General features: G+C 48.1%; 2 protein-coding genes across 7 annotated transcripts in view; one reads left to right on the top strand and one right to left on the bottom strand.

The window, feature by feature from the left end:
- The window catches only part of Psd2 (pleckstrin and Sec7 domain containing 2), a 55835-nt gene extending 45630 nt beyond the window's left edge, over positions 1 to 10205 (top strand). For both annotated transcript variants that reach the window (XM_045133183.1, XM_004652557.2), the window contains exons 14-15: positions 2985 to 3128; positions 8103 to 10205. In XM_045133183.1, the coding sequence (XP_044989118.1) occupies positions 2985 to 3128; positions 8103 to 8309 (351 nt within the window). In that variant the 3' untranslated portion in view covers positions 8310 to 10205. The remainder of the gene's footprint in view (positions 1 to 2984; positions 3129 to 8102) is intronic.
- A 3299-nt stretch (positions 10206 to 13504) lies between these two features.
- Nrg2 (neuregulin 2) overlaps positions 13505 to 16089 on the bottom strand; it is a 227654-nt gene continuing 225069 nt past the window's right edge. For all 5 annotated transcript variants that reach the window (XM_045132857.1, XM_045132858.1, XM_045132856.1 and 2 more), the window contains one exon: positions 13505 to 14282. In XM_045132857.1, the coding sequence (XP_044988792.1) occupies positions 13505 to 14282 (778 nt within the window). The remainder of the gene's footprint in view (positions 14283 to 16089) is intronic.

Genomic DNA, 16089 nt, shown 5'->3' with positions numbered 1-16089 from the left:
GGCTTTGCAGGCAAGTGTCTTAACTGCTAATCCATCTCTCCAACCCTAATTTTAGTTTTTTAAGGAGCCTCCATACTGATTTCCATAGTCCCACCCATAGTGTATAAGGGTTTCTATCCCTCCAATTTTCATCAGCATTTTTTTCTCACTTTTTTTTCAAATTTTTATTAACAACTTCCATGTTTATAAAAATATCCCATGGTGGGCTGGAGAGATGGCTTAGTGGTTAAGCACTTGCCTGTGAAGTCTAAGGACCCTGGTTCGAGGCTCAATTCCCCAGGACCCACGTTAGCCAGATGCACATGGGGGCGCATGCATATGGAATTCATTTACAGAGGCTGAAAGCTCTGGTGTGCCCATTCTCTCTCTCTCTCTCTCTCTCCCTCCTTCTCTCTGTTGCTCTCAAATAAATAAACAAACAAAAATTTAAAAAAAATCCCATGGTAATACCCTCCCTCCCCCCACTTTCCCCTTTGGAACTCCATTCTCCATCATATCCCCTCCCCATCTCAATCAGTCTCTCTTTTATTTTGATGTCATGATCTTTTCCTCCTCTTATGATGGTCTTGTGAAGGTAGTATCAGGCACTGTGAGGTCATGGATATCCAGGCCATTTTGTGTCTGGAGGGAGCATGTTGTAAGGAGTCCTACCCTTCCTTTGGCTCTTACATTCTTCCCACCACCTCTTCCACATTAGACGCTGAGCCTTGGAAGGTATGATAGAGATATTATAGTACTGAGCACTCCGGTCACTTCTTTCCAGCACCATGATACCTTCTGAGTTGTCCCAAGGTCACTGCCATCTAAAAAGAGAAGATTCTCTACCAAAAGTGAGAGTAGCATTAATATAAGGGTATGAACATTAAGAGAAGTGCTTACTGGTCAGTTTGATAAGCACAGTATATACATTTAGCCAGACAGCAGCAGATGTTACACCCCTAGGGCTCAAGACTACCCATGTCTTAAATTTTCAGTATCAGGGATGTATTCCCTCCTATGGATCAGGCCTTCAGTCCAATTAGAGGGCAATTGATTTCCACCATGATAGATGTGCCACTATTTCACCCGTTGGCTCATTTAGCCTGGCTGGCCAAATGTAGGCTTGTGGTGTCCACTGTTGTTTATCTCCACTGATGACTTCTTTTTCTCCCATAGAGCTGAATGTAATATAGCCTTTTCAAGCTTCCTGTATAGCTGGTCTATAGGTAGGAGGTTTTCAGCTCAACTCCAGCAAGATTTCTCAGAGACCTTGTAGCCCAAGTATGTGGAGTCTTCAGCAATAGGGTCTTACCTTCTATTCCTCATGGGAAACCAAGGTCCTCGGCAATGGCCTATAATATTTTTGGGGCATCAGGGACCTCCTTGGCCAACAACTCACTGGAAGGTATCCCATCCCTGGCACTGAAAATTTTCTAGCAACAATCTACGTGTCCGGAGTGTTCCATTGTCCAAAAAAGTAGGATTCCATATGAGTTATTTATATCCTCTTAGATTTTGATTAGCCCTTCCTCCACCTTTCCTTTACTCAGTCTCTTCCCCTGACCTCACTTTGGGCTTTTCACCCCATTAATCTATTCATATATATATGCAATACTATCCTATTAAGTATCCCCCTTCCTTCCTTTCTCTTACCTTTATATTTCTTTTCTAGTTTACTGGCCTTTGCTACTGAGTTTTCTTCCTACTCACACATAAGTCCAATCATCTGTAGCTAGGATCCACATATGAGAGAGAACATGCGACACTTGGCTTTCTGGGCCTGGGTTACCTCACTTAGTATAATCCTATCCAGATCCATCCATTTTCCTGCAAATTTCATAACTTCATTTTTCTTTACCACTGAGTAGAACTCCATTGTATAAATGTGCCATATCTTCATATCTTCACTCATCAGTTGAAGGAAATCTAAAATAAAATACTCATTTATTAAAGAGGGGGGGGAAGAAGAGGCAGATAGAGAAAGATAAAGAGAATGGGTGCATCATGGCCTCTAGCCATTGCAAATGAACCCCAGATGCATACACCACCTTGTGCTTACATGGGTAAGCTTACATACACCACCATGGCTTACATGGGTACTGGGGAATCAAACCTGGGTCCTTTGACTTTGCCAGCAAGTGCCTTAACCTTTAAGTCATCTCCCCAGCTCCCTTTTCACTTTTATTTTTAATAAGGCCCAGAGCTCTTTTGATGTTCTCACTTGTCCTTAAGTGTTTTGTTTATAATCCTAGGGGGGAAAATCCCCATCTCATCAATATTACAGATTTTCAGGGCATTTTTAGAGAGAAAGGATAAGTAGTGGGCCAGTACTTGCACAGATGGTTGGGAAGTTCCAAACTTCCTGCCTTCAGCAGTTGCTCCATGTCCCTGCATAAAGCTCCAGGCCCTTCTGTGTCTGCCTGGAGGCCATGTGGGTGTGTGTGCATGGGTGTGAAGTAAATATAGCTACACCATGACCACACACACACACACCACATGACCATGTATGTCTCCACACCTGCTCCACAGATGTGTCTACACATCCACATGTGCAACCACATAAAAGTCCAGCTGTAAGGCCAGTTTCAGTGTATCTTGGGGTGTGAACCTGGATGTGTGACTGTCAGGCATATGTGAGAATGAATGTGAGAGAATGTGTGAGCAATGTGCAGCCAGGGACAATGGGCCAGGCTAACCTTTGGCCTGGTGTGTTTGGGTGCACGTGCAGGAGTTCCTAGGCACCAGGATGTCTGTGTCACAGTATGTATCCATACATGCAGATGCAAGGATTTCTGTTTCCTGAGCCTGCTGGGCACTGAGGAGGGAGGGCTGAGGCTCTGGAACAAGGGGAGGAAGGTGGGAGGAGGCTGGTTCTACACTCATGGACTTGGGGACCCTGGCCAACTTCAAGTTCCCTTTGGTGAATCAGCTGGTGGGATGGGGTTACAGTCACCCCTGTGATGTACTGGATGTCAGGGCTCACAGACTAGGGCTTGTCTTTGCAGGAGGAGCAGCTGAGGTCCCATGAGAATAAGTTGAAGCAGGTGACTGCAGAGCTGGCTGAGCACAGGTGTCACCCAGTGGAGAGGGGTCTCAAGTCCAAGGAAGCTGAGGAGTACCGCCTGAAGGAGCACTATCTCACGTTCGAGGTGGGCCTCCGGCAGTGGGTGGTGGGGATCAGGACTGGGGCAGGAAGAGGAAGCCAGATCCCTCCTGCCGCCAACATCCTTCCACAGCCAAGGGCTCCGAGTTTGGAAGCTGATACTGTGGGGCTCACTGAGGCAGGTATACTTATAAGTCACAGCCTCCTGTGGCCAATCTTGCTCAGACCAACTGCCAAATACCAATCAAATAGTTGTGTCGATATGTGGGTCTCTCCAGGGACACCAGGGAGGCCTCTAGTTAAGTGACACCACCTTTCCAGGCTCCTCCCCACCACCTCCCAGACAGGCCCAGTTTCTGTGGAAGCTTTTGCAACTAGCTCACAAGACTCATAACGTGCCCTCCAGATTTTTTTCCCCTTTGGCCTTATTTTAAGCAGAAAACTTATTCTTTTCTTCTATAAGTCTTTGTTTCTTGTCCCTCTCCACCCAGTACTTAGATCCTGCTTCATGACAGTCTAGATGAAGCTGTCTAAGTGTCACCTTTGTTGGGTGAAGGATGGGTGGGGTGTATGGGAGGTGTCAGTTTGAGGACAAAGGTAGGAAGCACTTGTGGACTACCCTGCAGACGGGAAAGGAAGGACAGACAGACAGATTAGCAGGCAGAGACTGAACCAGAACTTACCCAGTGCAGGAGGGTTATCACCAAGCTCAGCCTCTAGATTTCCATATTGATTTTCTACTGAGGTGTGGGAGAGAGGGGAGAGTTTCCAGGATAGACCTTGACCTTCTGAAGCTCAGTGTCATTTGGACGTCTTTCACATTTACTCTGAAAACATACAGGTGGCAACAGCTGTAGTGGACTCACCTCTTTCTGAGTGCTGGGCCTGGTTCTCTTCACTTCCCTTGCATTGACTGAGTGGACCCTCATATCAACCTCATGAAAAGGGTTCTACCACTGTTACTACCTCAATACATGGGGAAACAAAGCTCAGAGAGGCCAGAGCACTTGCTGAGATGACACAGTTGAGAAGTGCAGACACAGGATCCTAACCAGGCAAGTGGATGGCACCTTGAGAGTCCGAAGAAGGCAGAACTGGGGAGGAAAAGGGCCCTCTGTGGGGAGGGTCTCACATTCACACCCAGACCATGCTAAGCCTCCTATGTAAAGGTTAACAGCTTTTAATCCTTTTAGCAGTACATGAACACACCTATTTTTCTATGCCGTTGCCAACACTGAGCATCTTGAAATTATTATTTTGATTTTGTTTTTTCAAGGTAGGGTCTTACTCTAGTCCAGGTTGACCTGAAATTCACCATATAGTCTCAGGCTGACCTCTAACTTACAGTGATCCTCTGTTGCAGTCAGGTTTGCATTGCTGGTAGTAATCACCCAAGCAAGAGTAGCTTGTTGGAAAAAGAGGTTTATTTTGGCTTACAGGCTCAAGGGGCAAACTCTGATGGCAGGGAAAACAATGGCATGAGCAGAGGGCAGACATCAACCCCTGGCCAACATAAGGTGGACAATAGCAACAGGAGAGTGTGCCAAACACTGGCAAGGGGACACTGGCTATAATACCCATAAGCCTGCCCCCAACAATACACTCCCCCCAGGAGGTGTTAATTCCCAAATCTCCATTAGCTGAGAACCTAGCATTTAGAACACCTAAGTTTATGGGGAACATCTGGATCAAACCACCATATTCTTCCCCTGGCCCCCATAAACTGATAATCATGCATGATATAAAATACAATGCATTCGTCTGACTTTAAAAGTCCCCATAATTTTTAGCAATTCCAATGATATTCATACATTCCCATAGTCCAAGATCTTTTAACTAAGCCATAATACTAAAAAAAAAAAACCTCAAAAAAAAAACCCCATAATGACACAGAATAAACACTCATGGCACTGGGTGTAGCAAAGAAATACTCAATCAACACAAGATTTAATCAGGGCAAACATCAAACTCTGTAGCTTCAAGTCCAATAACTCTAGCCAGTGACAAATCTCCAAGTCTGATCATTCTAACCAGCAACAAGTCCCTGGAGTTCCAATTGTGCTCCTCCAGCTAGGATACTCACAGTCCTGGAAAACTTCATTTGGGGCTGGCAGCCTTCCTTAGCAGCCATCTCTTGGTCCCAGCATCTCTACTGGGTCTCCACTGCAACTCACAGTTCATCCTCAGGCTCCATTGGGTCTCAATGCAGGCAATCCTGCTTCATACTGCCCATGGCCATTTACAAAACACAAGACTGCCTTGCAAACCCAATGACCCTCTCTTTTATGCATTCTTATACTCCACAATACCAGGTAGGGTGCCAATTTGTTAATCCAGGGGGAACTAAAACAGACTTTAAAGAACAAGACACTTCTTAATCACTCAGGCCCCTTCAAAAGAGTCTACATTTTTCCTGTTGCCCCAGTACAGGTCAGCTGGCCCAATCTCAATGGTTGTAATTGCTCAAACAATTTGCAGGTGATGGGCAGCAGTTTAGGCCCAAAGATTTCATTTTTTATGTGCCATATCCCTCTGCTCACACCAGTCCATTTCTATGCAAAGCAACCCTGCACAAATTCTCAGGACACAGGCATAACAGCAAGCCTCTCACACAAACTTCTTCTAGCCCAGTCCAAGCAAAGCTCTTTCTCACCCTCATAAGCCAAACCTCACAGTCCATAGTTCTTACTGCATTCAGGTCTTTCAACTCTGACCAGAATAGTCCATCAAGCTGTACTTACAGCACTGCAAGGTGTCTCTTAGGCTAAGGTTTCAAATCCTTCCACATTCCTCATGAAAATCAGCTCCAAAAGGTCAAAGCCACACAGTCAGGTGTCTAGCAGCAATCCCACTCTTCAGTACCACTTTACTGTTGTGGTCAAGTTCACATTGCTGGTAGGAATCACCTAACCAAGAGCAGTTTGTGGGAGAAAAGAGATTTATTTTGGCTTACAGGCTTGAGGGGGAAGCTCCATGATGATGGGGAGAATGATGGCATGAGAAGAGGGTGGTTATCACCCCCTGGCCAACATCAGGTGGACAATAGCAACAGGATAGTGTGCCAAACACTGACAAGGGGACACTGACTATAATACCCATAAGCCTGCCCCCAACAATACATTTCCTCCAGGAGGTGTTAATTCCCAAATCTCCATTAGCTGGGAACCTAGCATTCAGAATACCTAAGTTTATGGGGAACACCTGAATCAAACCACTGCATCCTACTTCAGCCTCCCGAGTTCTGGCATTAAAAGTGTGCACCACCATGCCTGGCCTTGAAATGTTTTAACTTCCACTTATCTGATAAGTTTAATAATTAGTGTCTTATTGCTATATTTAATTTTTAAATTATTTTTATTTTAGAGAGAAAAAGAGAGAGAGACAGAGAAAAAGAGACAGAGAGAATTGGTGCACCAGGGCCTCAGCCACTGCTATTGAACTCCAGATATTTGCACCACCTAGTGGGCATTTGCAACCTTGTGCTTGCCTCACTTTTGTGCAACGGGCTTATGTGGGATCTGGAGAGACAAACATGGGTCCTTAGGCTTTGCAGGCAAGCGCCTTAGCTGCTAAGCCATCTCTCCAGCCCTATTTTCTTAAATTAAAATAATTATTTATTTATTTGAGAGAGAGAGAGAGAGAGAGAGAGGGAGGGAGAGAGAGAATGGGTGCTCCAGGACCTCCAACCACTGCAAAGGAACTCTAGACTCATGTGCTACCTTGTGCATCTGGCTTTATGTGGGTCCTGGGGAATCAAACCTAGGTCCTTTGGTTTAGCAGGCAAGCACTTTAACTGCTAAGCCATCCCTCTATCCTTCTTACTGCTATTTTAACTAACTTACATTCTAGGTTTTTAAAGATTTTGATTGTGGTAACACATAATAAAATACCTTCTTAATCATTTTAATTATTAGTATAAATAATTAAAGCAATATATATTTCCATTGTTGGAACCAATCTCCAGACTTTTTCATCTTTTCAAACTAAAACTTTGTGCCCATTAAATATAATCTACCTATCCTTTAAAGTACAAAAGTTGGGGCTGGAGAGATGGCTCAGCTAATCGCTTGCCTGAAAATTCTAACGACCCGGTTTGATTCCCCAGTTCCCACATAAATCCAGATGCAAAGTGGCACATGCATCTGGAGTTCATTTGCAGTGGATAGAGGCCCTGGAATGCCCATTGTCTTTCTCTTCCCCTCCTTGCTTGAAAATAAATAAAATATTTAAAGTACAAAGATTTCAAGTATATAGGCAGGGGCTGGGAGATGAGTCAGTGGTTAAGGGCCTTTGCTTGCAAAGCCTGACAACCTGGATTCAATTTCTAGCTACCTATATAAAGTGATATGTCTGGTGTTCAATTTGTAGTGGCAAGAGACCGTGGTGCCCCCCATGTGCAAACAAAAAATAAATGTAGTATTGTTTGCTAAATTTTACTTTTGTTGCCTGTGCTTTTCATGTTATATCCAAAAATCTTTGACAAGTATTTGAATTTCAAAAATTACAAGTGAGATGAGGCCTGTGAGCCTGGCACTTGGGAAGTAAGGAAAGGAGGATCACTGCAAGTGCAAGGCCAGCCTGGCCTCCATATCAAGGTCTGGGCCAGCCAGAGTTACATCAATCAAAAAGTTATGAGGTTTATGTTCATGTCCTTTGCATATTTTGTTTTAAAATATTTTACTTATTTATTTGAGAGAGAGGAAGAGGCAGAGAGAAAGAGAGAATGGGCGTGCCAGGGCCTCCAGTCACTGTAAACAAACTCCAGACACATGTGCCCCCGGCTTACATGGGTCCTGGGGAATCGAACTGGGGTCCTTAGGCTTCGCAGGCAAATGCCTTAACAACTAAGCCATTTCCCCAGCCCCCTTTGCTTACTTTTTATTGGATGGTTTATTTCCTTTTAATTTATTTGTGGAAGCTCCCTGCATATTAAGGAAAGTAGTCTTTTGTTATATTAGGTATATATATTTTCACCATTTTGTTGTATCTCTTTTGACATTGTTTTTGGCCCTTTCCCCAGAAAAGCCGTTATGAGACCTATATCCACCTCTTGTCTGTGAAAATCAAAGTGGGCTCAGATGACTTGGAGCGAATTGAGGCTCGGCTGGCCACTCTAGAAGGAGATGACCCTGCTCTCCGGAAGACCCACTCAAGTCCTGCCCTTAGCCAGAGCCATGGGCCTGTGACTGGCAAAGCCTCAAAGGATGTCTCTGGGCTGGGCACTTAGCTGGTATGGATGCACGGGCCCCAGAGGCAGGCAAATATCCCCAGAGGGGTCAGTGAGCACAAGTCCAGCCAGGAGCTGCTCGAACCAGGCAGTCCCCAGGCAGTTGACAAGCAACCAGAGGGGTGCAGAGAGCCCTGTGGGCCAAGGAGATGGAAATGCCAATCATGGTGTTGGTCTTCTGGCATCCTGGGCCATTTCTGGCCCAGACCCTCTCTCTCCAGCCTTGGTTGCTCTCCCCACATGGGGTCTCACTGCAGGCCAGAGGTACTGGAGAAATCTGAGGGATGTTGCTTACCCAAGCTTCTCTGCTCATCAAGATCCTCCTTCATCTTGCATCTGTGAGGTCAGGTGTGAACTCTGCGTCTCAGCCTGGATGCCCATGCTTCTTCTCATTCCTCTGAGTTGACCAGCAGCTGGTCTGCAGACCACCAGCAGTATTCTCTCCTGCCTTCTCCCAGGAACCTTTGCAGCAGGCCCAATCCTCCTGCCTCACCTCACAATAATCTGGAGCCTGGCCTCTACTCAGTGCCAAACAGATCCATTCATGTGTGCACCTACCATTCTTTTCATCCATTCAGGCCACTACTGCCTCTTTTTTTTTTTTTTAATACAGACTTAAGTGTGTATATATGTATATATAAATTATATATATAAGGAACCCCCTTAAAGATGGCTTTGGAACTGCTACTAGTTACAGGATGAAGTCAGATGAAGGGAAAGTCCAATCTAGAGCTTGGCCTCTTAATGAAAAGAGCTGCCTGCCAAGGGCCTACTGTGGCTCTGACACTCTGGGAGGGAAAATGGAGATGGCGCTGCCCTTGGCTTTTCTTCTTCTGACTGCTCTTGTGGTTGATGCTTTTGGACTAAGTAGGATATGTGTGTGTAGCCCCCTCTGTTCGAAGGGTGTTCTGTGGGGTGAATGGATTGGGAGCACACCTCTGTACTTGGACTTTATTTAAGTGCTGTTAGATCTCTGAACTCCAGAGGTGGCCTCTAGAGGCCTCTACAGGAGCAAAAGACACCCACCTTGCAGAAAGCTACCTGTCAGCAAGCCCAAATCTGTGTGAGGAGGAAGGTTATGTAAGCCATTCACTCTTGGTCTTGGAAAAAGGTGGAATGACAAGTTGTGATTGCCGATATTTCTTTCACATCTCTAGTGAATTACAATGGCCTATCTGCAAAGAACAGAAGTTTGTCCATCACAGGTTGGCGTCCTTTAAGCCCTGCATTCTGTAGACCAATGAATAGGTTGGGGGAGGTAGCTCCTTCAATGTGGCTACCATGAGCTAATCCTACTGTGTAGATTACTATAGTTTGGACAGCAATTTGACCTCTTTGGTGACATATTTAATTGATAAGCCAGCCTTGCAACTAAGCACCTAACATGTCAAGCCCACTCACATTTGATGCAGGGACCAGTGAGTATGTGGAGAGATGTAGTGCTTTAAATCCAAATTATTTAAGTTGGATCAGCTGAAGTGTGTTTTATAACCAAACCATCTGGTCCCTTTATTTTGCTTGGGGGAGTAAATGTTCATTTAAATGAAATTGGAAAGGCAATGCAGAAGTATCAGAGAGCTCTCTGTACTTTTCTTTAGCTATCTTGAAGGGCCTTTGATGTTCAGGTCAGCGTCCCACACTCCACTGCATGAGGGTGGGGGGCGGTGACAGAAACACGAGGCTTGTTAGGCTCGGACAGGTGTGCTTCCCTGAGCACTAGTTGTGTCTCCCATCAGTAAAGACATCTTTAGTTTGCTTCCTTAATTGTATAGTTCTTTATTTGTAAATTATATACATGTACTACTGTACTAAAATATTATGTACATTATAAAACATACACAAAAATAGAAATTTAAAAAAAGATGAGATGAAAATAAATCTAAATCAAAGTTCTAATATTTCTTCCTGCATTTTTCCTTCCTCTTTGTGCATCTGGCTTTACACGGGTACTCTGGAATCAAACCCAGGCCAACAGGCTTTATGCAACAGGCTAAAGTACTTTTAACTGCTGACCCATTTACCCAACCCAGCGGTTCTTTACTGGACCTTTGCTCCAACATGTCCATTTTCTAGGACTATTTAAATCCAGGACTTGGAGAAATACAGTAAGTGGCTTGCGCCACCTGGTGGTCCTGGGAGGTAACCAGGTTCTCAGAGACTCCCTGTGACTGATCCTTGACAACAGTCTCTTGTGCCACACACACTCTGCAGGGGCTCTGTGTTCTCATGTGGTTTACAGTCATGGGAGGGAGGCGGAGAGGGACAGGCAGTTACCATCACAATTGAGGACTCCGAGAGGAGCTAGGGAGAGGAGCTAAAGGAGATGTGGTAAGAGAAATTGGGGCGAGAAACCTTTGATCCAGGAAACTACCTGAATATCTTGAGTGTTCCAGGGGCACAGTGAGCAGTTGCTTAACAGGACTGTAATGCTTCCTGAAAGGCCACACAATTCAACATCCGCCAGGACAGAATCTGAGAGGCAAAGTGGGCAGAAGGCCTCTCTGGCCAAGCATGCGCCTAGGTTCCACTAAAATCCCTGCACATTGACTTAGTGATGCTGCAGTGAGGAGAGGGTCGATGAATTAGCTTAGGTTCCAGAGATATGGCAGGTTCTTAGAATCCAGAGCAGATGAAGAAACTAAACAGGGTCATGTATAGGTCAGTGAGTTCATTCAGCGGTCACTCAGAGTCAACTGGGGACCAGATACTGGTTTGTGAGTTCATTTGGGTCACAAAGGTAGTTTTTGACTGAAAATTTAGAAGGCAACAAATTAAAGCCCTCAATAGGGGTCAGGTGAGGACACCAACCTGGTACATGATAAAGTCCAAGAGGTCACAGGAGTTAATTTGGGATGCCACAGAGTCAAGAGGTCACATCGAAGAATTATTGGCCCTGAGAGAATTTCCAAGGCAACAGCAAACTCAGGCTGCAGAGGAGTCTGGATGGGGACTGGGAGAGGTCGGTGATGGGCAGACTGGTGCAGCATTCAGTTCAATCACTTTCCTTGTGATAAGTGTCCTGCAGCGTCTCAAAATCGAACACAGTGACTTTAGTTTTTCCTTTACTTTTCATCATCATTTCTCTCTCATCCAATTTTTGCCACTGACTTTGTGGCTCACGGATGCAAGGCGCAGGATACTGCTACTACCCACCAAGGCAGTCACCTCATAGGTACCTGCCAGGAGCAGTCTGGGTGTATCTACATGTAATTTCCACAGCAACCCTCTGAGGTAGGCATTCTATTTCATGATTTCTATTGTGACCTGGAGAAGTCACACAGCTTTTGAGAGGCAGAGCCGGCATTTAAACTCAGGCCCTATTGATGCCTGAGACCTCTTAGCTCTTTGCCTCTCTGTCCCTCCCCTCTGAAGGGTCCTGACTAGATTCATGCTGAAAACATGCACTTTTGTGCACTCGGATACACACAAGTGTGCGCATATCTACCTCAGCTCTTTGGAGCAATTTCGTGTCCTGCCTGGAACCTACATATTACCCTGGACCTCCACCTGCCTTGTCTGTACCTTAAACCATAGCCTTTCACTGGGACTGCGGGTTTAGACAGGTCCTGGCTCTGAGGGGTATGAAGTTGGAGAAAGAGCAATACCCCATAGGCTTAGGAGTTGCAGCTGCTGTGGTCCTCCTGGCAGCAGGATGCCCATTCTGCTGTCTTGCATGTCTAGACTTTGCCTGTGACATGCCTGAGGCCCCAAGGGTCATCTTGCCTCTGCTGCCCCAGTGCCAACCCCACAACCCTTTCCTCCTCACCCACCTGGGCGGGAAGCTGTTGCCTCAGTCCACCTTTGTAGTTTAAGGGCAAGAACCCAGGCAGAGTTTTGAGGCTGAGTTTGAAGCAGAACAATTTGCGTCAGTGCCTTGGCTAGGTTCTCCAGCAGCCAGGGGGGACACCTTGAAAATTACTTGGAAGAAAGAGGATTGGAACCTGTCCTGGGAAGCTAGGGCCAGGGGGACTGGAGAGAGGGTCACTTCCTCTCAGAGACTGTCCTGGCTCTCTCCAACCTTCATTCCAACGCCCATCTTTCCCTCATCCGTTATCCCCTTTCATGTTGGGGCTACGCACACACAGCCAAGCAGGAGTTATTTCTGATTTTATTTATAATATAAAAATGTTCAAGTGTCAACAGTCAGGTGTTCGGACATTTCAAAGTTCCCATTTGTTTCTGTTGGGGATTTTTTTTCTTTTTTCTTTTTCTTTTTTGTTAGACAATTGCCTTTTTGACAAATTAGCATTGGATCCAGTTTTGGGGGTTAGGGAGGGCAGGACTAGAGTGGAAGTCATAGGTGGGTTGGGAGCTGGGGGCTGGGCTCTGAGAAGGAAATGTTTACTTTATTGCTAAAAGGGGAATCGAATACACTGTTCAGTGGCTCTTCCCGGTCCCAGCGTGACCATGCATCCAATCTAAAGAATCTGAAATGCAAAGGACATGCAGGCGTAAAATAGAAAAGACGGCCTGTAAACGAAGGTGCTGCAGAGGACAGAGGGCGTCCTGGAGGCCGCAGGGGAGGAGGAGCCGAGAACGTTGGGCCCCTGGTAGAGCTGACCCCCTCCCTGGGCCAGGGCTGGCGGGGAGCCTCTCCCCATCCTGGCTGCTGTTGCGGGGGGCCTTTGTCTTCCCCTGGAAGTGACCACACCCCCGATTCTAGCTCTAAGCCTAGAATCCCTACCCTCTCCTCTCGGAAGGCCTAAGACCCCACATCCCGCCCGAGGACGTGCTCTCTCCCCCTGCCCACCACCCCAGCATCCCCAGGAACCCACAGCCTCTTCTTCCCCCGCCTTTTCTCACCCCCAACCAACTTGGACTCTTTCAAGCCCCACACCCCGCACCCCAGACGTCTCTCCAGGAGCCCCAGATTAGCGTACAGCAAAAGGCACCACAATATAGGTTTCTATTAAAGAGTCAAAAAATTGGCCCATCTCTCTTTTTTTTTTTTTGTTGTTTCTTTTTTTTTTCCGAAGCTGTAAATCAGGATGTTACATATAAATAGTTTCCCTATAAAAACGTCTTTGCCGTTAGCTAGTATTATAAGACAATTTTTGCTAAAATGAAAATAAAACATTTTGTTATACTTTTTTCCTTTTATAGAAAATAAAAATATTTTTATTTCTTTTCTCCCTCCTCTCTGTCTCTCCGGCCGGTGGTCTCCGTTCTTCCTGACAGCGGGGCGGGCGGCGGCCCTAGAGGGGCCCCGAGTCCTGCTTGGCCCGCGCGGGCGGCCCGCGGCTGTGTCTGCTGCTGGCCCGCGTGCTGTGGCTGTCCAGGGAGTAGTAAGTCCTGCTGTCGGCCGCGGGGCACAGCGGCGGCGAGTCCGAGCGCAGCGCGTCGTGCGCCGCCCGCAGGCCGAGGAAGGGCGTGCTCTCGGCCGCCAGCGCCCCGTCCGCGTCGTCCGCGTCGTCGTCGTCCGAGGCCGACGCCGAGCCGCAGCCCGAGCCGCTGCTCAGCGACAGCGAGTCCCGCGCCGCGCGTGCGCGCTGCGCCGCCAGCCCGTTGAGGCGCGAGCGCCGCCAGCGCCGGGGCCCCGCCGACGTCCTGCGGGACGCGCCGCGCGTGCGCGGCCGAGGCGGCGGCGGCGGCGGCGGCGCGCACTCCTGCGTGGTCTCGTACTCGTCGTCCTCCGGGATGCGGAAGGGGCTGGCGGGCAGGCTGCCCAGGCTGCCGCCGAGCGCGCAGGCCCCGCGCCGAGACCCCGGGCCCGCCGCCGGGTAGTAGTAGCTGTCGTAGCTGCGCTGCATGTCCGCGCCGGGTCCGGGTCCGGGCCCCGGGCCGGGAGGCGCCGGGTGCCGCAGGAGCGGCTGCTGCTCCGCCAGGCGGTAGCTGATGGGCGCGGCGGGCGGCAGCGACACGGCGTGGGCCGAGTTGGGGGACGTGATCTCGAAAGTCGGCACCTGCGTTGCCAGCGAGTAGTGGAAGTCCACGGGCGAGAGGCGGGCGGGCGTGGTCAGGGCCGACACGTACCTGCGGGGAGAAGCAGAGGCTTGGGCTGGGGTTCTCCGCCCGCGAGGGGCCGCGGGCTGCTCTGACCTCGAGCAATGCCCGTGTGCTCTCTACTGTGCAAGTGGGGGTAACCGGCCGGGCATGGTGGCACACACCTTTAATCCCACCACTCGGGAGGCAGAGGTAGGAAGATCCCCGAGAGTTCAAGGCCACCCTGAGACAACGTAGTGAATTCCAGGTCAGCCTGAACTAGAGTGAGACCCTACCTCGAAAACAAACAAAACTGAGTGGGGATAACCATAGTGTTCATTCCAGTGCCATGCTGGGATGATTCCATAGATTTATCAGGGGATTCTTAACCTAGGTCCGACCCCCTCAGTAAGGCTCCATAGATGGTCTGTGGATTTGGGGAAGTGCAATCAGGCGTCAGACCCAGGCTGGGGCATTAAACATGTGGTCTTTAGGTGAGGGTCATGGTACACACAGGAAACAGACACTCAGGACATTTAAATGCCTCACTAAAAGTTCACAAGACCAAGTGGCCAGTTCCACTTTCTTTTTTCTTTCTTGGATAAGCTCACTCCTCTTTCCTCTCCAATCAGAGCACCACTAGCTGTCTTTACTTGGAAGTAATAACCCCAGTTCCTTGAAAGTTTGCTCTCACTAATCTCTCCCAGTCTGGATCCTGGGTACCTGTCTCTGGCATTTGAATCTAGGTCAGGCAGAAACCACTACCCCTCATTCAGATACCCTCATGACCTGAGCTCACTGCCCATGCAGGGACAGTTCACTCTATGGCCTGGTGGCTTGAATGAGGGAACTACCACTTGCACTGAAGTCAATAGCTGCCTCAGGGAAGTGTGCACCTGCGGCAGGTTCCTCAGCCCAGGACTAATAGATACCCACACCACTATCTGTATCTGCTTACAGCAAGTGGCCCTCCCCACCCCAGGCTTGGTTTTGCTAACATCTCCCAGTGTGGGTTCTATATGTCGGTCTCTTTTGGTTCTCCACATATCGCTTCATGGACCCTTAACCTCCATCATTGTGTATCTCAGACAGGAGCCACTCACCCCTGTGAAACTGCAGAGCCCAACACCTGACTGCTTTCTGGAACCTGCTTAGAGTCCCTGTTACTTTCTTGCTGAACCAAGTGACTCCCCATCCTACCTCTCTCATACATATCTAGTTAGCAAGTCTTACCTATTCCCTCTTTCCTGTAGCATACCTCCCATCCCATTGTGGGCCAACTGTTCACTTTGGTTATGCCACCAACTGGAGTCTCTCCTCTTTCGCTGTAGAAGTTCCCTGAACAATCTTTTAAAGTCCCACTTCTGCTAAGGAGACCCTGTTTATCCACCCAGGAAGAAGCAATGGACCTTTGTCTGTATGGTCCCAGCCCCTTGCTCTCCACAGCTCACCCTGCTCCTTGCACACCTCCCTCACCAGCTATGCCCTTTAAGTGCCTCTGCTAGATCAGCTCCATTGCTACGCCCTGTCGGCAAGACTTTCCTTCCCACCTTTCGGCCTTTCACTTTTCCACACCCCTTAAAGAAGCCCTAGTGCTTCCTTGAAAGTTTGCTCTCACTAATCTCTCCCAGGGTGCTACTACTAGTGCTACTACTGATGACAACAGCGACGGGTATGAGGCAGGACACATTCTCTCAGGAGGCCCTCATCAGCCCACGTGTACCGGGTATTGTTTTCCCAGGTCTCTACTGAGGGAATGAGGTATGAGGTGAGCCCTCGGCTTCACATCACACAAGTGGTGCAGCTGGGCTTGGCAAGGGCCGGCATGAGAAAGCTGCCTGTCACTCGGAGCCTGTGG

The sequence above is a fragment of the Jaculus jaculus genome, chromosome 13 (assembly GCF_020740685.1).
Source record: "Jaculus jaculus isolate mJacJac1 chromosome 13, mJacJac1.mat.Y.cur, whole genome shotgun sequence".
In the NCBI taxonomy this organism is placed as follows: domain Eukaryota; kingdom Metazoa; phylum Chordata; class Mammalia; order Rodentia; family Dipodidae; genus Jaculus; species Jaculus jaculus.
The sequence above is the reverse complement of the archived record's forward strand: the minus strand, read 5'-3'. Positions and strand labels throughout refer to the sequence as shown.